We start from the raw sequence: 26740 nt of genomic DNA, 5'->3' as shown, positions 1-26740 counted from the left end.
CTTTCTCTCTCTCTCTAAAATACCGAAAATGTGTAAGGTTACATATACCTAATATACAAAATTTATGTATTATTACACAATGTAAGATGCATCTGATCTCGAAACTCTTCTGCATGAACTTTTTTTCTCTCTTTTTGAGGAGAAATGTTCTAATAGTGTAACATATTTGGTATATAAACTTTATTAGTGTGGTAGGTTTCACAGGACACGGTGTTCCGTGAAACTTACTACGTACACTACTACTACACTATTCTCCTTCGCCACGGAAACATTCAGAAGTTACATAAACTTTATTCTACACTATTCTACGTCATGCTTTAATAGTCAAGTTAGTTCAGTACATTGCGACAGGACCAAAAGTATTTCAGACGCTATAGACCCATTCATTGATCATTGTTTTGATTGTGTAATTGCTAGGAATTTCATATATTGATTCTGATGTTGATTTTTTTCATCTTCCTCTTTGGTAACACAATATGAACACGGAATAAATTGAATAAATTACAAAAAAAGGGCATATGGAAAATTCACCCACGCAAGTGTTGTAAAAAAGAGAGAGAGAGTGAGAGAGATAGAGAAGGTGATTTTTTTTAACACGTGCACACGTTGGTATCAATAATGCATAAAGCATTTTCATTTATTTGATGCAAGATAAGAGCAATGATGGTAAAGAGGAAAGGGGTCGTTTGGTACCCCCCCCCCCCCCTCAAGTCTTCTCCTGACAGCTCCGAGTTCGAATTTCCAAGAAGGCCACTTATATAATAAGGTCTCCCCAAACAATGATGAGAAAGGATCAACGGGATATTGGATAGTTATACACTTTTAAAATAGTTGGGCAAAAATGCCAAACTTTTAACCAACCTTAGGTAACATACCGTCCACACAACTATTGGTTAAAATCTGCCCAAATAGGGTAATAAGAACTAATAATTGGGTAAGAAATTTACTCAATTGGATAATAATTGCCCAGAATATATATGTTTCACCAACATACATTACCCAACACAATAGACAGTATGTTGCTCAACATTTTAAGTGTGTAGGGCAAAATACAATACACACAAACAAATCATGCTCAACTTTAGTCTGGAAATTGCTGGTAAAAATGGGGGGTCCTTACATAGAGTAGATATGGAAAAGACTGTCCCCTTTGAAGTGAAGGGGAGAAGGAATGTATAGGGGACAGTAAAAACAGTAAACTGTATAAAAACAGATGGCTTGGTTAAAGGGATGGTCAGGGCTGAAAATATTTATATCTGAATAGAGTAAAATTCACATAGCAAAATGCTGAAAATTTCTTCAAAATCGGATAAATAACAAGTTATTGAATTTTAAAGTTTATAAATATTTTGTGAAAACAGTTATATACACATCGTCATGAATATTCATTAGGTGGGCTGATGATGTCGCATCGCCACTTTCCTTTTTCTTATGTTGTTACATGAAATCATAAATGTTTCATTTTTTCAATACATATGTAAATGATGTGTCTCCGTTATGATGAAATAAGTTGTGGCAATAAATAACTAATACACTTAATCAGTTTTCGATCCAATTGTTTTAGTTCTTGGTAGAAAATTTTTGAATAAACCTTATTTCATATAATAAAATGCAAAAGAACAAGTGGGGATATGACATCATCAGCCCACCTAATGAATATTCATGACGACATGACTAGAACTGTTTCACCGGAATAATGCACATTTTTTAAATTCAATGACTTCGTTATTTGTAATCCGATTTGGATCAAATTTTCAACATTTTGCTTTGTGAATTTTGCTCTATCTACTGAGATAGAAATATCTCCAGCCTGGACCATCCCTTCAAGTAACGTTATGGCGCTCCGTTTTACTACTTAATCAAAATAAAATATCACAGATAATATAGTCAACAAACATGACAAAGACAATTTTTGACATGTGGACAAATTTAGTTTTATGTTAGCGCCCAAAGAATTGGATATAATTAAAACGTGCATCACTGGAATAAAGAAAATGTAATTGAAAATGATTTGCAATCCAAGTAGGCCTATATCAATGGCATGGATTCAAGTTAAATCCAACACACAATTACAAATATTTCACAAATTGTATGATATGCAGTTGATATTTAGAACGGCAAATTAGTACCTGATGATCATTGCCATGTTATGAATAATTATGTCCTGTAAATTGATAGATAATCGAGATTAAAAGAGTTTCTGACAGCATATAGCATTATTGTTTTGTTTTTTATGCGTTTTGTTTTATCTAATTTGTGACTCTGTTTATTCTTTAATTTTTTTTTATTTATCAATGAATGTAACTTTTTGTTTGATTTTGTAAAAATTCTTAGTATTTGATTGAAATTCTTTGTTTGGATTTGTAATCAATGAATAAACTTGAAACTTGTATCGAACTATCGGAGTTGGAGTTCAATTCAATTTAAATAAATTCTTTATTCCATTTCCATTCAAAACATAAAAAAAGTAATATAAAGTAATACAAATCATATACAATTTTACAGACGAGCATTCTTACTTCGTAAAACAAAAAAAACAGTATAGTATTGAGCATAAATGGAAATGAGGGGGGGGGGTCCACTAAAAAGCAAAGCTTGTAAAGTGTGGATCCTTCTTGGAAATGAAGAAAATATTCATATATGCGTTTATATACAGGAAAGAAAAAAGAGAAGGAACAAAAAGGTCGAAATCATATTGAAATAAGCATAATTACAAAACAAGTGCAAAGTTATTCACACATAGAGGTCATCGCTGTGAATGATATGTTGCGCAATAGACAGAAGAAAAGCAGAAAGAGAGAGGGAATGACAAGACATAGAAGACAAGTCAAAACAAGAGATAGGACAGTACAAGACAAGATAACATAATAAGTAATAAAAAAAGTTTAAAGGAGGAAAAGTCAGAATGGGGAAGGGCTGAGTAATAATGTTTTCACCAAGACATTTAAAGACTCTATCCTCTAAATGGATTATTAGGGAGCTTATGCAACCACTGCGCAGACGCTTCCTGGAACATAGAGAATCTATTGTCAAAAGCGCTTACAAAGAAGTCTTTGTCGAGAATCAGTGATTCAAAACAAAACGGCTCACGCAATAATTTGCAATTATTCGTCAGCTCCAAATCTTGGGAAGATCTGCTCTCCCGGCTTCACCATTTCTCGACAAAGACCTCAGAGCTGATCATACTGTGATTTGACTGGCATGTTCAATGTATTTACTAAGTTCTTGAATCCGTCTTCCATTGCAGTTACGAAAATTCGCCAATAACATTCGGAACGTGGTATCATCAGGAATGGAAGGGGTTATGGTGGTTCTGACACCGCATCTAACATTTCCTTTGGTACGCAGACAAGATATTTGTTTACTTACCATTCCCCTCTTAGACGACCAGCGTATGCAACTCCTTTACATATTATCAAGTTGTCTTGTTTACACATCTGCTTCCATGTCGTGTGGGCGTCACGCGCGTGAAACATTCCCCATAGACTTGTGTGTTAAAATGGCACTTTTGAAAAATTCATAAAAATAAACATGAAATTAGAGGATCGAATGTTTACTACCGTTGGATAGGATACATATCTGACATTCCATATATGACCAGAGAAGGGTATCGTAGCCAGCTCATATAAAAAAATAAATCGCCATTTATGAAGATAACTATGATGGGATCAAATTTATCAACTCAAACAGTACAATAGCCCTATAATGCTTCCGCCAGTCAAAACATAGTTCCAAAGTCATTGATATATCTTTCCAATTTGGGCAAAGGAAGTTCAGTAGTTACCATTTCTAGAATCAGTGTTAGATTTTCAATTATATTCATACACTGTTGTCAATCAGCAACATCAAATTGAAAAAAAAATCGAATGGGTTGGGTCGAACGAATATCTGTAGCCTTCCTGTTGTAATTAGGCTCATGAAACCTGTGACTGCGGCGAATATTTTAATGCGTCTTAATTGAAGTGGAGTTCATTCGGTACGCACGTATGGCAAGACATTTTAAAATTTAAGCCTATTTCTTGATATCAAGAATTCGATTTCTTGATATCAAGAAATGAATTCTTGATATCAAGAAATCGAATTCTTGATATCAAGTAATGGTTTTGTGTAGTAAAGCAATGGTAATTCGTGATATCAAGAAATCGAATTCTTGATATCAAGAAATGAATTCTTGATATCAAGAAAAAGGCTTAAATGTTAAAACGGCTTGCCATACGCACGTATATGTTGAACATGACTGAACGGTACGTACACTTGAAATCAGATTATTGAACTCCATTTGGTTTTGACCCCACTCTGAACTTAACCATCGCCTCAGCACGGAGGTGGATTCGAGCGTGTAACACAGAACATATGAATATTTCACGTGACTCGTTCCCACCTGCACTTCACCATTGTTATACCGAATCTATACAACACCAGCAGCACTCCTCAACTCAACCCACCCAGTGCAGTTGGGAACATTACCAGACTAACATCATGGGCGGTACACGTCTGCTTCGATGGAAGCTCCTAGGAGTGGCAGGACTAACGTTCTGTATGGCTTGGTGCCTCCTACAGGTGGCTTCTGACCACCAGGAACAGATGTGGAAACGCATTTTGGCAGGTAAGAACCTACCTCTTCCCGGAAAACTATCAGAAGTTTCAAGAAAGTGGCTGCATCTGCCTAGCTGTTTGACTAGATGCTAAAACAAGAGCTTAGAAGTTTATTTCATATCCCATTACTTTAATTTAATTTCTGTGTTTATAAGCCCCACAAAAAAGTTCTGCAACTCAATGATTGAGGGACGATCTATTTTTTTTTGTATTAATGGTGAAACTGGAATCAATGGAACGCTTTATTATTCCTCTTTACATTGATTTGCAATTTTTAGTGATAAAGGAAACAAAAATACATACCATACAAACAAAGAAATAGACTTGGGAATTACAGAATTGTGCAGTTACCCTAAATAAAGGGCAAATTCAGAAGTGAAATGTTGCAAAATGCACTGTTTTCTAACCTTTTATTTAGAATTTTTCCAAGGAGGCAGGTGACAAGGAATGTTTGGGTGTCTTCATTAGTGTGTCATTAGGGTTGAAAGGAGTGGTTTGTGTTGTTAATTTAAGAGATGTCTATCGACTGTTTGCATGATTGAGTGTTTGCTTGAAGTGAAAGCTTTCATAAATTTAAATGTTCAACAACGATGAAACCAACATTCTCAGCTTCTATAAATTCAAAAATTTAGACTTTTTGAAATGACAGGGTTCAACATTCAATAGAACCACACCACAGACCTGGCTCAAATCGGACCCTAAACACGTAGTGTAGGGCAAAATTCTTTATAAAGTATTTAAGTGTTTTTATACCCTCGCAAATTGGACCGTAAACACGTACTTTTCCCAGCGAAATATATACCCTTTTTTCATTAGTACTTTTTACTCCCTTAATCCGTTACGTACATAACGTGCCCTATCTTGAAAAGGAGAACTTTTGTACGTGTTTTGGGGGTCACGCATGGTATCCAATCGAGTTGCAGAACTTTTTTTGAGGGGTTTAGCTAATCATCATCTTGACGATTGTCTTGAAAATCATTAAAAAAACAGAAGCAAAAGAACTGACTATAATGTACCTTGCAAATATTTTTTTATATTGATGCGATGCAGCGAGTTTCCCTTCTAAAGTTCTAATAATACCCTCGTTGTTATTAAGTTGTTGTATGGAGCTTCTATAGTGAAGTGACATTTTTTTCCTAACTCGTTCGCGTGAGTACCAACTCGTTTCCTTGAGTGATAAAAACTCGTTCACTTAACTTCCAAATTGTTCCCTCCACGTATCTCGCGTTCCCACGATCTATAAGTCGAGGGACCTAGTTATGAAGACGAGGGAAGGAAATATAAGTTGTGGGAATGAATTAGGACAAAAAAACTTGTCATGTCAGCCTTGGCATACTTGGGCTCTGTAGCCATGCAACCTTGAACTCAAGAAATCGATTATTAATATAATAGTATTTAATTGAAAAGGGAAAACCGTGCTCCGGCTTCCAGAGAACGACTCGGCGTGCTGTTATAATAAAAACCACTGAGGACAGGGGTTCTAACAGTACCATAATGAGTCAAAATATAAAATATATAATTAAAAAAAAAATTGAGGAAACACTACATCTGTAGTCGTTAGTGGCTTAGTGCAAAATTTCAAGAGAGTTGCGAGCGAACTTTCCCCAGTTTTAATCTTTGCTGTTTGCTCTTGAAACCTTTAGGGTGTAGCTTGCTACTTCCTAAGTCCTTTTTGTAAGGAACCTTGAATCAACTTCGCATTCCCCTACCATGAACGTTCTGATATCTTTTCTCCATTTGGCATCGCGCTGTAATGATAGTTTACCTGACAATTCTCTATATAATTCTCATTACGGATTTTTACCAAAGCTTTGGTCAGACTTATAAGGCCTGGGGGCCGTTTCATAAAGCTGTTCGTAAGTTAAGAGCAACTTTAAGAACGACTGGTGATCCCTTATTGTGGTAAATGGTATATTCATTGGCGATGGTTACGCGCGGAAGAAAGGATCACCAGTCGTTCTTAAAGTCGCTCTTAACTTACGAACAGCTTTATGAAACACCCACCAGGTCCTCCACATTATAACGTCGATTTGTACAAAATAGAAAATCAATCTTTACCCAGTTATAAAAAAACGTTTATTTTGTACAATGGTTGTTTTAACCAAATCATGGTATACACACTCAGTATTTCCATTCTTGAAATATTGTTATAGAAAATACATCGTTTCCAATGTTTCATTCATTTTTCCTGTATGTTTTGAATAATATTCTGGTGAATACCAAGGTTCTTCATTATTGCTTCAAAAGTTCATGAAATCACTCCTAGGGAAGGAATAGTATACAGAAAAGGAAATTCATTATCATGACTAGGGCTGCATTTTGATATACTTTGCGTTGTTTAACCATTTGTTAACTGTAATATAACAAGTTCGCATTTCTTCAATACACGATAATTACTGCCAAGTGACTGCATGTTTATGGATTCTAAAAAACAAGTTTCCGATAAAAAATAATTAAAGGAAATTTTTCAACATGACAATGAGCTCGTTGCCATGGTAGTGTACTTTGGAACGGGATTCATAATGATGTGATTATTTATTGATTTCTCCTTTTGTTCATACACGGGAGTCTATTTCCCATGCCCCCCCCCCCCCCTTAAAAAGGCAACATCAAAAAAAGCAAACAAAATATATAATCAAAAGTGATTTTCAGGAGTAAATTCATATGGTTCGTATGTAAAACTTCAGCATATATCAAAAAGAATATCAGTTTGCTCTAAATCGTCCTCTGTCAATTAAAGCAAACGCAGAGCAAATATTTGTTTTTGGTTTTCGTAACTACATTACAATAGGTTTTGTGCCAAAATGAAAGAAGCGATTCGAGTAAAGTGCAGGCACTCCCATTTTTTAATGTCTATATACGTATGATTGCCATATAATTGTAGCAGTAGTAGTAATAACGACATATTTACCCAGGATTCAGTTCAATAAAATAAAAAGAAAATAGTATCCCATCGGGCCCTGCTTACATGATGAAGTTACAATTACCCCCTGATTTAGCTGGGCTGTCCAGGTGCCCAAGCATTCGTGGAATTCTTGCCGGGTACCCATTTATTGCCCCTGGGTTGAGAGTGGCAAATGTAGACGAACGCCTAAATTGCCAGAGGGTGCCAGTTTGCCCCGTACATGAAAGGGAGGAGATGAATAAAGGGATAAGATTTCTGCTACAATATTGCTTATTGGGCAGCCTGGGCATCAAAACAAAAGAATTAATTTGACCCTTTTCTTCTTGACCAAATAACCACCGAGATGATATGATTTTGCTCCAACCTTGGGTGTCATTTGCCACGCAGACTCAGATTTCAGGCAAAGTTTCGATCAAGAATTAAAGCAGATTACTCATCTTTGAATGAATGGGCAATTGAAATTATTGCACAAAATGAACACGTGTTGTGTTCGGGATTGGCCTGAATACGTATGACATTGAATTTGCGTCTGACATGATCCTATATGGAGGCCACAGGAATAACCTGAAAAAAATGAAAGGCTTTAACACTGCTAATTTTGTAACTGTTATTGGAAAGGTCAAAACCCTATTCTTTGATCACTCCAACATTTTCTTTGATTTTATCATTTGCTCATAAACTGCTAAATACAGGACACTATTATTATTTTTTAATAATTATGTCTGCATTTAAGTACTTTATTGTCATCCAGTTACATACTGATTGGAATTTTTATTATATTTTTGCGGAAGGGCGGTTGAGCGCTGTCATATTTTTTTTTTCAAATAAAGTGTTGCTTTCTTTAGTCAAAAGTACAAATTAATAAGCACCACAATCTTATTTAATTTTCCTTTAAAGATTTTACGTCTTACACACCAATTTTATTACAGAATGTATTCATAAGTTGAAATAATTCATTAGTTTTGTTATTCTCGCAGTTTCCCATAACAATGCATCATAAAATTATCCTCGAGAGAATGTGTGCCACTGTCGTCATCATCATCATCATCACCATCATCATCTTTGTTCGTCATCATTATAATTTATATTATATTGCCATGCGCGGAGATTTCATGGGGTTCTACTTTTCCCTCAGCCATTCTCAAGGGGATGGTCGAAATTATTTTATAGAACCATGATCTAACTAAACCAGCTTGTAAATGAGCTGATTTCCTACAATAGTTGTGATATCACTATTTCTAACGCAACACTGTTCATTTTTGGCTTCTATATAGTCGGACCATTTTCCCATTTGTAAATTTGGTTCTATCCAGGAAGTTAATAACAATATCCTTTTTCCGAGTGGGGCTTTACTTGTTTACACCCGAGGCTTGTTTTTATAAGAAATGGGAAAAGCGTTTTCTCTTACCATCCTGACCATGGAAATTCATATAAAACACGAGGAAAAAACCGAATTCAATACAAAATGACTGAGAGTGCGAGTATCAGTTATAACAACAATATCATTGGAAGATTAAAAAAGATTAAAATTTAGCTTTATAATAAGGTTGTTTTTATACAACGTAAAAGCATGGATTATCGTAAATCCTCAACCCCTTACACCTTGCGCAAATTTGGTTCGATTCTTCCCTCTGACGTGATATTGGCAAATAAGGGAAACGTGATATTCAAATTTGATAGAAACCAATTACCATGATTACAGGTCCCCACCATGTAATGAAATGTGAAACCCATAATGTTTTACACTGCAAAAACTCCGGTGTTGATTTAACACCAGCCCGGAATCTATATATGTCCACACCAGAGAAGTGTTAAACAACACCAGTTTGGTTTTGCTCTAACACCAGATATGTGTTTATACAACACCAATTAGTATTAATACAGCATTGGTTTGATTCCAAACTGGTGTTGTTTCAATACTTCTCTAGTGTGGACATATAAAGATTCCGGGCTGGTGTTAAATCAACACCGGAGTTTTTGCGGTGTACTATATTTTCTCAGAATGGGGATGGTTTATTTTCTAATTTATTTCTTTACGTTTTACGTGTGTAATGCATTCTACTGCTCTATACACATCAAAAACTGTGGTGTTAACCAGTGTACATAGAGGACCACACCAGTTATTTTAAACCGGTGTTAAATTGACAGTAATAATTATAATAATGATAATAATAATAATAATAATTACGGCATATTTACCAAGGGTAGCCACTTCAGTTCCGAGAACTGCTATTATTATTACCCGGCTAAGCTAGGCTACCGATTCAGATGCACACAGCTTTCAGTGAGGAATTATTTCCTGCCGGTACCCATTTACTTCACCTGTGTTGAGTGCAGCACAGTGTGGATAAATTTCTTGCTGAAGGAAAACACGCCACGGCTAGGATTCGAACCCACCACCCTCTGTTTGAAAGGCGAGAGTCAGAACCACAAGACCACGACGGGCCCTATAGGTGTTACATTTACACTCTTTGGTGGTACGTTCAATCTCTAGGGTGTAATTTTAACACCTCAGGGTGTGGTCCTCTATTACCACAAACTGGTGTCAGTTTTAACACCACAGGTTTTACAGTGTAGTTTTTAGCAGTTAACTTCACTGATATTTATGTGTTCATGAACGAGTACAGATTAAAAAATACACAATAACATTTCTTCGCATCCCATGCCAAACTGCTCATGAATGGCACCGGGGGGGGGGGGGGGGCACTGAGCAGTGAACACTCTTATGCACAGGCGCGTCCACAAAAAGCGCCGAAATAGTTATGTTTTCACAAGGGTCTGAGAACGACCCCGCTCTCCACGGCCATGTATCTTTATCACTTTGAAATATTTGAAGTTTTCCTTAAAGTAGGTATGTTTTCAGCTTCAAATGCTAGTTTCGACGTTGTGAGTACTTTAACTACAAACTTTTTTTTACTTCTGGGGATTTAAGTCACTTATTCTTGGCTGTTGTGACGTTAGGGGGTCTAGGCCATCTTAGAGGTATTATTCTTTTTGACAAGTTAGAATATTACTTTGCGTAATACGCCATAAAGGTTCTATTTTTCAAATGTGTGGACGCGCATGGGTAGCTCAAATTTGGGAGCACAATATGTGTAAAAAGGCTTCAATACAACTTAATTTCAATGTAACTGCATCGTTTTTTCTCTTTTCTAGGTTTGTTTGGTGTTCCGAGTATCTTGGTGACCGTTCTATCACTGTGGATGTCTACATTGCGCATATCCTACGGACATGGGCTTGTGTCATCCTACCTCCATGTTACCATTATATCAATCCTTTTCTTAACTCGTTTCCTTGTGGTATGGAAGTGCAAGAAGGCCTGGAAGAACCCCATGAAATCACAAGAAGAATATCTAAAAGAAATCATCAAGGCAAATGCGCAATCCGAGTACTCAAAAGACTTTGGACTCTGTTCAGTAACATCTTTGGCTGACTTGAGGAAGAAACATACATTAACCGACTACGAACGGTACAGGCCCTACGTAGATCGTCTGGAGAAAGGTGAAACAGGTTTGTTGGCCGGTGACCCTGTTATACGGTTCGCGCTCACCTCCGGAACCACAGGAAAAGCTAAGATGGTGCCGTACACTGAACCCTATCAAAAGAATCTTTTGAGATGGGTTTTTGGAATACTCGTCGATGTCAAGGCGAACTGCTTTGGTCATGACGGTCTCCAGCAAGAGCTTTTCATGTATACAGCACCAAAGGTAAGGCATTCAGAAGGCGGCGTCTTGATGGCCCCTGCATCAGTAATGACTAAGACCTTCAAACGACTCTTGTTTTTCTGCTCAACACCTGCAGTTGGTTACGAAATCAGTGATCCTATTGATTCCGTTTATGTCCATCTTCTTTTCGGGCTCCGTGATCCCAACCTTCGTAGCATCAACTCCAATTTCACTTCAAACCTGATGTCAGCAATGCGAATGATCGAGCAAAAGTGGCCCGAGTTTGTTCGAGACATTGAACTTGGAACCGTGACGACAACCAATGTTCCACCTGACATTCATAGAGCACTTGTAAAAGAGATCGGTGGAGGGGATCATGCTAGAGCTACAGAACTGAAGAAGGAGTTCCTGAAGGGTTTCGTAGGCATCATGAAGAGGGTCTGGCCCCACATGAGATGTGTTCAAGCAATAGATTCAATAGGCATCAAGGATGCTCTCTTAAAATCATATGCAAAAGGTTCTGATTTACTCTTATCATGTACTCTCATCGCTATAATTCATACCTAATATCTATAAAATTATCTTTTCTTTTGTTTTTAAGATATCTATCTAGGTTCGAGACCCCCCCCCCCCCAGAAGAAAAAAAAAAGAGGAAAAAAAATGTTTTCATCAATTGAAAATCTTAAAAAAGGGATCGATCATGTAAGATCTCTCATTATCTGAAATTTAACGATCATGATGAAGAGCATGATCTACGAAGTATAACTTATACAGAAAAATATCGGTCTCCTTTTTTCTTATAACCAAGACTTGTTCCTCTGTATATAAAATAGAACTTCATTGGTCATTATCCATCTCGACAATAGTTATTCTCCTTGAGTGAATTTTGTCTCTTCAATGTCTCTACAGGTTTGACTCTTTATGGTGGGATGTTTGGTGCGTCCGAGGGTATCTTTGGATTTAACCTCTGGCCAAACTCGCAGGGCAAAGATGAATTTGTTCTAATGCCAAGCACAGCAATCTACGAATTTATTCCACAGGATAACATGTAAGTGTTTACTAACAACCATGACATAACAAATTGTGTTCATATCTTCACGGACAGCAGTGATCATAAATAAAGCGCTCCCTCAATCATTCCTCTGATTTTTGTGGTTCCACAGGGGTCCGTTGTCGACCCACCCCTTTTTACTCTTTAGGCCAGGCCATTTTCCGAAATGGTACATTCTCACCAAGGTGTTAAGCGTAGCTATGCTGATGATACAAGCATTTATATTGCATTAAAATAAATTTAACTAGCTTTGATATCATTCAGGTGTGGTCCAAAGATAATAAACGAAATCTGAAATAATCTTCATATCTTCCAGAATAAAGAAGCACTATGCATTTCTCCAAGATCTGATGCTTCTATAAAGGGTAGTGATTGTGGACCTGTGAGATGAATGAAAATGCTCTTCCTCTCAGCATATATTTTCTTACCTACATCGTATATACTTGCATCCAATCCTCTGGTTGATGATGGGGAAAGCATTGCTGCGAGACTCGTTTCTCATCAATCATGTAATTAAAAAGAAGTTGAAAAGGGAGAAAGGATGCACCCGTGTATTCTTACTTTCCTACTGATTATTTACAAATTAAAGGTCAAACCTTACGGCGAATCAGTTTTTGTCTCAAAATGGTAATCAGGTATCATATCTGCATTGTAAGCAGGGTAAGAGCTTGATTTCATTGTTTTTTCTGTCATTAATATCACAGAAGAAAAAAAAGTTATGATAAACCTTGAGTGAATATGTGGGGTAACGTTGGAATTTATTGACGAGTGTTTGATGAACTTTCACATAACCAAAGATAGACCTTCTCAACGAAATTTCCCATAACGAAGTAGAGGTCTTTCCACAAAGATACCCAGACATGTGCAAAAACCTGTTTCTCCATACCTTCAACGATCGGGTAATGTCAGATTTTGACTGAGAGAATGTGGAATCGTCTTTGTGTCGTTGTTCCGACTCTCGCCTTGTAATCAAATGGCCATGAGTTGTGTTTGTTTTCCAAACCCCATCATCACCTATTCCATACAATGTTTTGTTCCAGAACTGAAGATCAACCGGAGACTTTCTTCATGGATGAGCTCCAAGTTGGTGGCATTTACGAGGTCGTCATTACTCAGGTGTTCGGTTTCTACAGATTCAGATATGGTGACGTCATCCGAGTCCGGCGTTTTCACTTCAATGCTCCCGTTGTGGAATTCATGTACAGGTATTACATTTCATGTGTTTGTTTCATTGAGGTAGCTATCAGAGAACCCATCAGAATAGAAAAATGCTGAACATGTTTTATGGTGTTTCTTCTCACAAAATGTGTAATTTGGATAGTAAAATTAAAAGGAATTTTGTCTGGTATCAATTGAAGCTTTGAAAAGAAATGAATGATGTATGTGGTGAATTTAATATTCGAAAGATATTGTAAATATTGCTCACTTGTTGCACGAGTTTTTTTTCGTTTAAATATTTAGATGATTACTGGTGATGGTATCTATATTCAATAAATGACCTTTAAGTTTATTTTCAACCTTTTCGTTCATTGGTTTATTCAACTTCAATTGCTCAGTCATATGTATACATTTATCCATTCGTCAATTCATCGCAGCTGACATTATGAAGATGGTCTTCTTCAGGAGAGCTTTCGACATGTAAAGAATATAATAATGTCCGGGTCGACGTAAAATGAAGCTATATAGGGGGTTTTGGCAATCGCGACGGGGACAAATTCTACAACAAAGAAAATCTAGAGAATAAGGCCCGTCGAATTACAATGAACACCTGAGAGGTCATATTGTCGGAAATCATGGTGAACCGGGACTGCTGATCGCCGTGAGATTCTGAGCTTAGGGAGAAATGCAAATATGTCGTTTATCCACAGTCCCGGACTAAACTTCCGTTTTGATTCACTGATTTTTTACAAAGACTGTTTTGTCATGAAGGGCTTTTCACAATATATTTTCTATGTTACAGAATCCGTCCCCGTTGCGATTGCGAAAATTGCCTATTAGCGATTAATCATGGGCTTATTTCTACGAACTCTTGTAATGATCATTGTGTATGATCAATCAAAAAGTCAGCCCCAGTAAGCTTTATGTTACGGAACCCTCAACTCAACCAATGGCACAATACTTTGGCATGTTGGGATTGATTAACGACTGTTAAATCATTTCCGTTGTCCAGGTCAGGTCAAATCCTCAATGTGCATGCAGAGAAACTTGACCAACATACTGTGAAGACTGCCATGGATGCTGCCGTGGGCCACTGGCCCGGTGTTTCCCTTGAGGAATATGCTGTAGCTGAGAGTACTCTCCTTGATCAACTAGGTAAGAAGAGTTCCACGGTAAGAGTGTTCCCAAAATATCCTTAGACATCAGGATCAATATAACAGGCTATTGAACAATATTCAAACTTGTGTGATTTCTTAGTCTTATGTCATGTATGTGTTTACTTTAAGGTCAATTCCGCAACCAAACAAGTTGATTTGAATACGAGCCAACCCCCTATCAAGCACAGCAATGAAAACCCCTTCAAAGTCCGTCGTAAAACAAGAAAGTTAATTTTTTTCAGGTTTTGCTTAATTTCACAGACAGCGATGACCGATCGGGTAAAATGTGGATAAAATTTCACACGTCTTCCCATTAACCAGTTGCATAATTATCATTCTCCTTATGCAGTGAAGACTGATGCTGATCATAGACCGTACTATGTGGTATTTCTTGAGCTGCTTACTCCCCCGGAGAGAAATTCTATGGATAGCATCACACTGGAAAAGGTAATATTCTAACGGGAATCTCGTACCACCATTTATTGATTTATCGGATTTTTTATTCACTCTTTTATTTCAACGCACAAAGAATGGTATCCATAAATTTACCTAACTTATTTTCATAATGGTTGTTTAAGGTGCCTGACTAGACACTGATAGTCTGGTGTTCGATCCGCGGCCACGACACCTATGAGCAAGGCAATTAATCAACATTGCACCTTTAACCTACATTCAATTAAACAGAAATGCTATACTCATTCTTGGAAACTATGTGTGCACTTTTTTTTTTAAATATCTTTGATTTTTAAATACTGCCATAGATGAAATACAATTTTGTAGGAAGGTTAGTGACGTACAGGGAATCGAATCCCGGTCTTTTGCAAAGCCATATCGTATTTTTATGCGATATCACTTCATGTATACCCTTCCAGATTCATCCTTTGTTTTGAGGAACAATGATTGTTGCTGAAACATTTTTACAAAGCAATTTTCCCGACTATGTTTACTATCATTTTGTTTTAAGGGCCCAAGATTCAGCTTTTCCACATTCTCAATCGTTTTTTTGTAAATCTGAGTCGAGATTAAAGAATCCTGTCTGTTGCCGATTTCAGAAGGTCTTTGTCGAAAATTGGGTAAAACCGGGACAGGTGATTGTCGTAAGTTTCAGAGCTGACAAAAACTTTCAAATATGTTTTTTGTCCAGAGTCACGGACCAGTGGCAGGTCCAAGGGGGGGGGGGTTCGTATTGGAAAACGTAGACAACCCTAAAAAAAGTTTTCACTACCAAATCGAAGTAATTTATTCATGGAAAATTCGACAAGGAAAAAATATAAAAAAAGAAAGAGGTCTTCACTACTAAATCGAGGTCATTGTTCCCGGAAATATGTAAAATATCCACACAAAAATAGAACACAAAATCTAAAAAAGGGTCCTCACTCCCAATATGCATAACATCGTCCACTAGAAAAGTTGTTGGTGTCTCTCAAAGGGGGGTGGGGGGTACGCGCCGGATGTGCCCCCCCCCCCCCACTGGATCCGCCACTGTCACGGACGGTACTGTTGTTTCGATTCATCAATTTTCGACAAAGACTGCTTTATCATGACGGCCTTTGCAAATAGATTCTCTACGTTCCAGAAAGCGTCTGTGTAGCGTTGCAAAAACTCTCATATAAATGATTATCACAACAATCCGCCAGTGATGGACAACAAAGGTAATCTGGAGATTCTCAATGAATATTTTTGATCAATGATGAATTATTTTTTGGTAGGTTGACGAGGAGCTCTGCCATCATTCCTTCACGTACAACTCGTTCCGCGAAAAGGGAGCCATAGCCCCTCCCTTGGTGCACATCGTGAAACCCGGCACATTTGTTCGTCTGCACACTTTTATCCTGAATAACAGCACGACATCTGCCAACCAGTACAAAGTCCCGCGGAAACTGCGCACGAAAGAAACCCTCCAACTCATGCTGGATAACTCCATTTATCATCGTGAAGAGAATGCAAATTCCAAGTGAAAACAGTCAAGAAAGGGTTGTATCAATCGAATAAATAGTTTAATATTCTGGTTTGTCTTCCATTACCATTCGTGCCACATCTGTTCTGTGCCATATCTGTATATCTACCGTATTTGTTCTTAATGCAGGGTTTTGAATTATCAACCAATAAAGTATCAAAATTATTTTAAAGTCTCAGAATTGTCATTGTAAGTTTTAAACCAATGGAAAAGACTACTTCTTAGAACTCGCGGCCAGGTGTTCATATGCCCAAGATACACATACGTCAAAAGTGGACCGAGGCCGGCCCCATAGGCGCGTCGACATGTGTAATATCAGCTCACCACTTTTGATTGCCGGACTGGACGGAGTCCACCTGAAAGGCGGCAATTACGACTTAACTTAGAAGTAGCGAACTATTATTGCTATTAAACGAACAATAGAAAATGTTGACGTGAAAAAGATGGGCACATGTGTCACTTCAATAGGCGACGTGGATGAAGAATCTAAAAGCGATTTTAGTCTTCTTCTGGCGTATGTGTAACGCCACCCATTGCATGCTTGAGGCCAGATCGAAAGCCGGCGTTGGAGGAGGCTTCAAACCCGACGCATGTGTATCTCGGGCCATAGTTTTACAGAACACTTTCAGTAAACATTGCATTCTAGATGATAACGTCTCCAGTTGAGGTTGATTGGATCTGGTGGACAGGTTTTTCAGTGTCTTGACTGTGTGAATTAAAAAGAGAATAAGCACCGCTGGAAAGGTGACGGACAAACTATCTTCTGCCGTGGCTGAGTCAAATTGTGTCTTATAAAGAGTTGCGACTGATTCGATCTACCTCAGTTGTATGGAAATCCATCAATGTCATAATTTGCAGGAAATTTGCAAATGTCTATTTACAAATGTCCTTTGTAAATAAAGAGAAGCACACTGAATATTCAAGAAACCAATGTATAGATATTCATCGTATCTGGAAAATATTTTTAACAAACATGTATTTTAGATATTGACGTTGCTGGTTTTCCATAGTTGTGGTTTATCGGATCTATCGCATTTCTTTGTAAGACGGGGTGCAGGAAACGCTGTGACTTTATATCGATTCTATCAGGACGTTAGCGTTGAAAACGTTTCTGTGCGATCGGTACAGGCTATGCTGATCTGAGTGACGGTAAAATACTTCAATTTATTTGATAGTTCAGAAGACCAGAAGTGTCCTTTACACTAAATAACAAGTTGTCGATATTATCAGGAAGAGTGATCAATTTCGGTCCCAACATTATGATTGACTATGAAAGCGATCTTACCAATCGCTTTTACATATAAGTTTTAATGTATAAAGATATGAAGTATCCGGGTATTGTTCATAGCAAAAAAAATTGCATTTTAATAAGACAGCTGGTATTTTCTTTCGTAACAACAAACAAAATCCTTAGAATCATCATGAATTCCTCTGTGTCATTTTATAATCTTGATCTAATATCTTCTTGTCTAATGCGAGAGTTTTCGACGATTTTATTCCCTATATCACTGAAACCGTCAATAAGTGTCTGACGTGTGGATTTCTATCGGAATGTTTGAGTTGAAAACCTCGGGGGGTGGGTGGGTATCTCACATTGTCGGTTAGATGGCGGTTTAACGGCGGTTTTCCCCCGGAAATTGGATCTAATTAGAGCCCTTAATTTGGACAATGTGCTTTCAGTGGGTCACAACGTTTTGTATTTTTCTTTAAATTGTGATTGCCAAAAAAAGCAATATGCACTCTGTTGTAAACAATTATTGAACATGAATTCGCCAATTGGTAATTTCTCTTTCGTTTTGATTTATTGTTACGTCATTTTATGCTCTACTTTAAAATTTTAATTCACAAATTTGACTCAAATTATCAATTAAAGTTGATTATCAAATTAACATAATTCCCAAGGATACCAATACTTTTTCTAATAACATGTTTACATACATTTTAGCCTAAACATATTGTTTGTTACTCTATTATATCTTGTTTATTACTTACCTATTATTTCATTATTGATATTATTTGTTGATCTCTTTGTTAACAGGGCCACATGAAAGACCACCGAATTGGTGATATGTACGACCCTCTATAATTATCCTTTATATATATATATATATATATATATATGGTGGATGAATCCTTTCTTGTCGGACATAATATAACAACTACAGACCAATAACATTGAAAATCTTCAACATTTGGGCGTTTGATTAAAAGGGTTCTTTCGACATTTTACCAGAAGAATGAGAATAAACTGATTCCTTTCCATGCAGCGTATACGGCAGAGGGGATAAATGGTGTTATACCTGGGAGGCAATGAGGGAGCTAGAATTAGCGAAATATATCAAGGTACACACGGTAAACATCATGGGTGTCGATTTGTGTTGTGAGTCTATTTTTCAAGGGGCGATGATCTATCGTTTTACCCCTCCTCCACTTGAATAGTATGTATCGACACTAGTGGTAAATGTGTATAAATTTGTGTGCATGTGAATTGCTTTATGTTTATATCTGTCTAGATCGTAAAGGGGTTGTTTCTATGAAGGTGGAAGCGTCGTGGTGTACCGGTTCTGACTCTCGCCTTGTAATCAGAGGGTCGTGTATTCGAATCCCACCATGGCCTGGCGTCCTTTGGCAAGGCGTTAATCCACACTTTGCCACTCTCCACCCAGGTTTTAAATGGGTACCCGGTAGGATGTGAAAGCCTATATGTATATGCCTAGCAATTGAGTCTTGGAACTCTTGTTGGAATGCTCCCCAGGGAGTGGAGAAGGTGCATACATTGTATGCGGTCATGCAAGGATCCGATGATCGGGGTAATAATATGTCTGTAAGGCGCTTAGAGACGTCGTTCCGATGTATTAAGTGCTATATAAATGCGGAATATTATTATTATAAGGTACATCGTCTTCTTTCGGTCTAAACCTTTTCTGTCTCCCAGGGTTCTGTGATCGGCCCATTACTGTTTAATGTGTATACTATGCATATTATATTGGGGGAAAATACAGTGCTAGCTTATGTATGAAAAGACTTAAATTTACTTTATTTGAGACATGTTCAGACACGTATAGATTGATGGTAATGTAATTGAGAATTATATAGCTGGTGTAAAGAGTTAGATGACTTGGAATCGCTAAAACTGTCTAATGAAAAAGGTATTTCATCCTGCTGGAAAAAAAAATTGGCGTCTTTATAAACATGATGAAGTTGTTCTCCAACTGGCTCTCTCTGTATCTCCAAACTAGGAGACTTTGTAATATTGGATTCACTGTGTCGTTTTATCAAAGTCGTGTTGAATCACATTATACTGGCCAATAGTAATATTTGTTATATCCGGCATTCCCAGGCATTATCTCCCATTTCTATCCACCCATGCAGCCTTATAACATTATCACCTTTTTACTTTCTGTTTACCGCTCCTTGGCAATTCAATTTCATTACCCTTGAGACTACCAGCCAACCAATAAACCGGCTGCAAAAACTCTTTATACAAGTCGAACCGAGAAAATGTTGATTTTAATCAATAAAAGAAAAATAAAAGAAGCATAACACTGAACATTATTTTCATCAAATCGGATGTAAAATAAGACATTTATGATATTTTGAAAGTTTTTATTTTTCACAAAACAGTTATATGCTTAACTCAGTAAAATATGCAAATGAGAGACTCGATGAAGTACCTCACAATTGTTTTTTTTTAATTGCTTGAATGATAAACATGTTAATTTCTTTTTACAGATTTCACAATAATGACCAACTTGACTGAACCTCAAAATGTGAAAACAATAGTAATTCCATATATTCAGGGTAGAATAAAACTTTGTTGCTCATAATAATGAGGAGAAAGGTAAAACATGTCATATTTCATATAATATAATACAAAAGTAAAAGAGTTGGTGATGTCATCAGTTACCTAATTTGCATACCGACCATGATGTACATATTACTGCTTTGTGAAATTAAGCAAAAGTTTTAGATGTCATAACTTTCTTAATTTTCATCCGATTTTGATGAAATCTTCAGTGTTGTACTCGTTAGATTTTTCTCTTTTCATTCAAGTCAACTTCTTGTTGGGGTTGACTTGTCCTTTAATAAAAAATATCATCAAATATTTATATGATTTATGACGTAGACTGAATTTTCGTGGGGGTTTTTCTGTTTGTTTTTTTAGGTATGATATGATGCTTGTATACCAGTAAATCCTACAATGGGCTGCTTTGGTTTCAGCTTTGCGTTATGCATATCTTAAATGGTCTCAGTTGTCTATATGTATAAATCGATTTGTAAGTATCGCGATACATATTGTTTTTATCGACTGCTAGTACTAAACGATATTGTGATATTACTCTGTATGTATTTCATTGTTATAATAAATGAAACGCAGAAGTTCTGCATAAAGTGAAGAAGTTTCAATCGAATTCTAATTTTATGGGTCAATTTAGCAAAATCAATCATTTCTAATATTTTTAGAACAATGTTGAATAAACAAGAACTACACATTCTACCATTTCCGTGATGTGAGTTCCCCAAAATTCATGTCATTTTTTTTAGATATGATATATGATTAGACCAAGGAGATCCTTGGTCAGAGACATAATTTCATACTCTTTTTATAAGAAAAACATTTTTATTCATTTTTTATTTTAAAAAGTGGAATGTATAGGATATTTTGTTACAGTAGATATGGCTGTACGGGGGAGCTGGTAGTATATGACCTCGCGTATTCAAATCGAATCAATTCAGAACTCCGTTGCAATTCTTTGATTGATTTTCATGACACCTTCACCAATATTTTGTCCCATGTTTTTTTTTTTTTTTTTTTGCTTTTAAGAAAAATAAGTTTTTATCTCTTGGATCCTCCCCTATTAAAATGTATAAAGGGTTAATTTTCCAGTATTCCAGTACACATCAAGCGTGGTGATATATAGATAATAATAATAATAATAGCTGGATTTATAAAGCGCTTTTTGCGAGAGGATACAAAGCGCTGCTATTATTACCCCGGCTTTAGCTCGAGCTACCATCACCAGCGCTCAGTGCATGCAAGGAATAACTCCTACCGGGTACCCATTCACCTCACCTGGGTCGAGTGCAGCACAGTGTGGATAAATTTTTTGCTGAAGGAAAATACGCCATGGCTATACGATTCGAACCCACGACCGGCTCTGTATGATGTATCTTTAATCTCGTTTTCAACCACTCGGTCCTATTATATCGTGTTTCTATTACAACAAACTTGATAAAAACATAAAATGGTTACTAATTAGATGTGACATTCATATATACATAAGGTCGTTACTAAATATCAAGCCAATTGAGCAACATAATGTTATGTGATGCTAAGACCTATCTCACATATTCAATAATATACCAATACATAATCAATACTTCTACAGGAAGTATGATAGGAAATCATATGTTTACCAATTCCAACTTTCTTAAGAAAGTATTACTCATTCTTCCAGCTAATCTTCTGACGCATACACATTTTATGGGTTTCTTATCGACTACATTTCATGTTCTCCCTAAAAGGTCAACTCCCCCAATTCAGAGTGAAGTTATGACGCACAGATTGTTTTGGTCAAGCGTCCAAGGTTGACCAACACCTGTTTGGCTGTAAAGAGTCTTGACCAGACCAATATAAAAGGGGTTCACTTCTGAACCAAAGGAGATTACTTTAGAGATTGTTCCAGCATACAGATAGATTAGAGATTGGAGTTTAGAGCTACAGAAAAGTATACTACATCAGTTTGCAGAATTAATATTATCTTCATCTTCAGAGTATATATAGTCACCATCAGACTTACTCATGTATTTTTCATCATCAACATCTTGTTTATAATCTTCAATAAATATATATGAACTGTACATCCTGCATCGATTCGTCTCTTATTAAGTCTGGTTGAAAGTTAAAGAGCAGTATCGTTCCAACCCCAACACAACAATAAGACAAAAATACCCCCTCTCACGTACGTTGTTTGGCAAAAAAAAAAAAAAAAAAAAAAAAGTCGGTGATGTAAAATATACCGTTTCTGGTACAATTTTTTAATCTCAATATGACGTCATCACTTAGGGAGACAACTTGACAAATTACAACGGATTGTTACGGAACATTTTGGTAACTGCACAGTTTGGTAAATTGCACAGTTTAGTTTGGTAATTTACCAAAAACGTGCCGTACGTAACACCCCTTCTTCTGCTTTCAACAGCTGATTTTCCAAACTTTAGTTCCACCTCCCCAAGATGTGCACCATACAGGACGTCACGTACGTGAACCTCCCCGTGCTCAAACCAGCCAACGCCCTTGAATCCGAATCTCTTTCGTGCTGTTGTTAACACCTCTGGTGTAAACGATCCCACTATTGATTACATGCACATCGAATTAAGCACCGTGTTATGTCATAAGGGCTGCACGTAGTCTGCAAGCACAGACTCAAAAAGGATACTGTAATCAATTACACCATGTCTATAGAGAAGAATAGACTCCAAGTCTCGGCAGAGGCAGCCAGCAGCGGTCCGTGGTAAATCTAGTCTCACGTCTTCAGCCTCTGCATTATGCACTAAGCAAATTGCGAAGCCCATATACAGTTCCGTGCCTGCAGACTACGCTGCACGTATGTCCACACTATTTATGTAAGCATCACAATGCATGCATGTTTGTTTCATTCAGGCCTCCCACATACACTCTTTCTATGCCCGAACGGGCAGCATATTCACTAAACCTAGCACGGTTACAGGGTCTATGGTTATATACTCTGCATTATTTATATATGCCTGTAATCATAATAGTCATCTTACCGTCCAGGTCAACATTCAGAGGGGTCAGGGTTATGGTCGCTCATATGGAGCTACAACACTTGACCAATTCCATGCAGTATGATATAAGGTCGTGATGCTGATATCACGTACATTCAACACGGTTATATGTCAGAAGAACTTGTGATTGAATAGCCATGGCGTATCGTGTTGCAGTGGTCGGGGCAGGGGCCTCCGGACTTGCGTCCATCAAAACATGCCTTGATGAAAACTTGGAACCTGTCTGCTACGAACGGTCATCACATTTGGGTAAGTGGCATGAAGTTCTCGTGAAAACTGGGTTCATATGGTTTTACCTTTCCATCATGGATCGACCCTTAATTCCGAATGCAGATTTGGGAGATTCGCTTCGACCGCTTCGTATGATATCGGTGTCAGGCGGAATAATCAGTGTAATAATATAGATATTCCAATAGTTGACTGCGCATGTATGCTGATTCAAGTTCGATAGCGACGTTTTTAATCGAAATGTGCTCATGTAATTACTTTTCTTTGATTCTTGAAGGGAAAGTAATTAAAGTACACGTCACACACGCCCATGCGCACACCTATATTCAATTCTCAGTCACATGCAGTGGCGGCGCCATGGCGTAGTAACTATTAAAGTGATCATTTCACTTTGTTCTGATTTTAAAAATTCTCCTTTTGGCCCCTGAAAATGGGCTAAACATTAGGCTTATAGTGTAAAAATTAAAATACCATCCCAAAAGTTTCAAAATATTATATTTACAGGATCAATTTTAAAACCTTGGGAGATGTAAACCAAAGTTTGAAATAATTGGGAGTTGGTTTCAATGACTATGTGTAAGCACCACAACACATTAATTCTAGATGAACACAGCATGACCTACATTACAGTGTGTACAAGGTATACACTGAATGTATAGTGCAGCTAATAGTGTGTGTATAGGAGATACACACAACAGAAGGCAGTCAAAATAGCCAACGGACTTTTTGAATTGGAGAAAACTGGTCATAAGCTGAACCCGTCTACTAGACGGTTCTCAAAATCAGGCTAATAAATTGCTACTTGTATCTAAATTAGAGTTTTTCATCCTATATGGTGGTCTGTTTCAGGGTTTTTGAGGACAAATACAGGCACTCATACGCACGTTTCAACTCAGTTTGATAATTTTTTTTAAGCCAAACATTTGAGGGGGCCAGATCAGAGGCGTCGATCCTGGGGGGGGGGGCCGGGGGGCGATCGCCCCACCAATGAAAATATTGGGGGGCAAACCTATCGTTTTGCCCCCCCCCCCCAATAATTCCGTATGTGCAAAAATAAAATAAAAAGATTGTAATGTTACACAGAAATCAGCAAGCAAGATTGACATACACAACTCGTTCTTTATTTCAAATCGTGCTCAAAATGTCTGCTTTTGAGATTGTAACATATAAATGTGAGATATGTATCCTCCTAATGAGTTACTACAAACAGTCCTAAACAGGTATCTTTTCCTGTTTTCAGGTCAGGATACTAAAAAATTTTAGCTCGCGCTTCGCGCTCGCATTAATTTGTTATGAGTAATATATATATATATATATAGGCTTATGTGTGGGCGAGTTTGTTTGTTTTGTGTGATCGAGCGCCTTTTGAACATTGATTCATGATTTTGCCCCCCCCCCCCCAATCTGAAAAATGGATGGCGGATGGAGCAAAAGTAATTCTAAAAGAATGCAACCGAGCGAGCAGAAATTTTGGTGCCGAAATTTTCAATATAATAAATTAATAGTGCCAATAACTTTGAAAATTCTGGTGCCGTCCCCGTACGTACCCTGGTGATTGGCGCATATCGTTAGTAAAATATAGGAATAAGTCTCGGTATCGCATACAGTTTCTATTATTATAGGTAAAACAATGGACCTATAGTAGGAGGTCCATTAGTAAAACGAATACTAAAATCGGATGGGTGTAATTCACCCTAGCTCTCTAGCCTGTACATATTATACCTATAACTGAGGGAGGATGAACTGTGGCTCTGTACCGAGAAAGGAAAGAAAGATTTTTTATTATTATCTACACACCTCTTTCCTCATGTTCCTTTTGCCGACGGCAATTGCAAATTTGCCGCCAAAGAAAATGGGTGGTGTTGTGCCACCTCCCATAATGACCCCCCCCCCCTGCGCGACCATTGCTATAAATATAATTCAATTCAATTCAATTCAATTCATTTATTTTCTCTTTCAATCTTTTTACATTTACAATGATAGTTCAATATACATATTTACAAAATATAACATTTAAATCATTTTTTTATAATACAATAATACCATGAAATCGAAAGGGAAGGAGACTAACTAAAAAGCAGAGCTTGTAGGGTGAAGGCCCCCTGTTATAAGTAAATTTTATGAATAAAAAATAAGATAAAATAAAGAAATAAACAATATATATATATATATATATATATATATATATATATATATATATATATATATATATATATATATAAAATGAATAATAAATAAACAAATAGAGATAAAAATAAATAAATAATAATAAAAATAAATGATTCAGTATACACTGTATACAGAAATCATAAAACGAGTAAACATATATACAAAGAGAAATTAATAAATGGTTATTATCATGGTGTGTGGTGGTAATATGTCTAGTTGTGTTGGCTGATATGCATATAATTTGTAAACATATCTTTGACGCCTGTCAGAGAAAATCTGTCTACGCGTTTTGGGTCAGGTACGATATACTCTCCTCCAAATACATGTAGTTAATGTTTAAAAGCATGTTTAAGGAGAAACTGTTTCCCGTCACGCAGAAGTGTAGTTCAAGGTACTAACTTCGTGTAATTCGAGATGCAACAACGTATGAGAGAATTTCGTTATATTATAGTTTTATGCCAGCTACAAGGTTTCGAATTTTTGATGAATTAAAACATCTCGAAAAGATGACCACTTGTTTACAGCAAAGGTCACAAATACTAGTTACGGTTCAATGACATAGGCACACTTGGGGTTTTAGTCGAGGTTTCTGACTGTATTACACTTTGCCAACATGTCAAGCAGTTCCTTTGTGCTTTGTTATTTTTATTGTGAATACCTGTAGATTGATCTGAATATATACAAACAAAACAAAAAAACATAGGAGGCATGACACTGTAGGAAAAAACAATTAAATCATTGAACCATAATAGTAGGGTTCATTTTATCAGTCTACAGGAATTTATAAGTTAAAGGTCTAGTCTACCCCTGAAGAATGTTGATTGGAATAAATAGAGAAAACTCAAAGTAGCATAACACTGAAAATTTCATCAAAATCGGATGTAAAATAAGTTATGACTTTTTAAAGTTTCAATTATTTTTCACAAAACAGTGATATATGCACAACTCAGTGACATGCAAATGAGACAGCCGATTATGTCCCTCGGTCATTGTTTCTTTTATTGTTTGAAATATACAATATTTCATTTTTTACAAAATTTGACA

General features: G+C 36.8%; 1 protein-coding gene across 3 annotated transcripts; it reads left to right on the top strand.

Annotated features, from left to right (window-relative positions):
- Positions 1-3251: 3251 nt before the first annotated feature.
- LOC129273937 (uncharacterized) lies at positions 3252-18270 on the top strand. 3 transcript variants are annotated; one of them, XM_064108244.1, is made up of 8 exons: positions 3252-3340; positions 4426-4606; positions 10658-11683; positions 12076-12214; positions 13258-13422; positions 14388-14530; positions 14882-14979; positions 16242-18270. In XM_064108244.1, the coding sequence occupies exons 1-8, from the start codon at positions 3293-3295 to the stop codon at positions 16488-16490; spliced, it is 2049 nt and encodes a 682-aa protein (XP_063964314.1). In that variant the 5' UTR covers positions 3252-3292; the 3' UTR covers positions 16491-18270. The 3 variants fall into 3 exon arrangements, 2 of the variants coding, with proteins under 2 accessions (XP_063964314.1, XP_063964315.1); XM_064108245.1 differs by lacking the exon at positions 3252-3340 and adding an exon at positions 3956-3976 and having other exon boundaries at positions 4265-4606; XR_010295413.1 differs by lacking the exon at positions 3252-3340 and having other exon boundaries at positions 4300-4606; positions 16242-16619; positions 16715-17838.
- Positions 18271-26740: the final 8470 nt, after the last annotated feature.

The sequence above is a fragment of the Lytechinus pictus genome, chromosome 13 (assembly GCF_037042905.1).
Source record: "Lytechinus pictus isolate F3 Inbred chromosome 13, Lp3.0, whole genome shotgun sequence".
Taxonomy (NCBI): Eukaryota; Metazoa; Echinodermata; class Echinoidea; order Temnopleuroida; family Toxopneustidae; genus Lytechinus; species Lytechinus pictus.
This window is presented reverse-complemented; position numbering and strand designations above follow the sequence as displayed.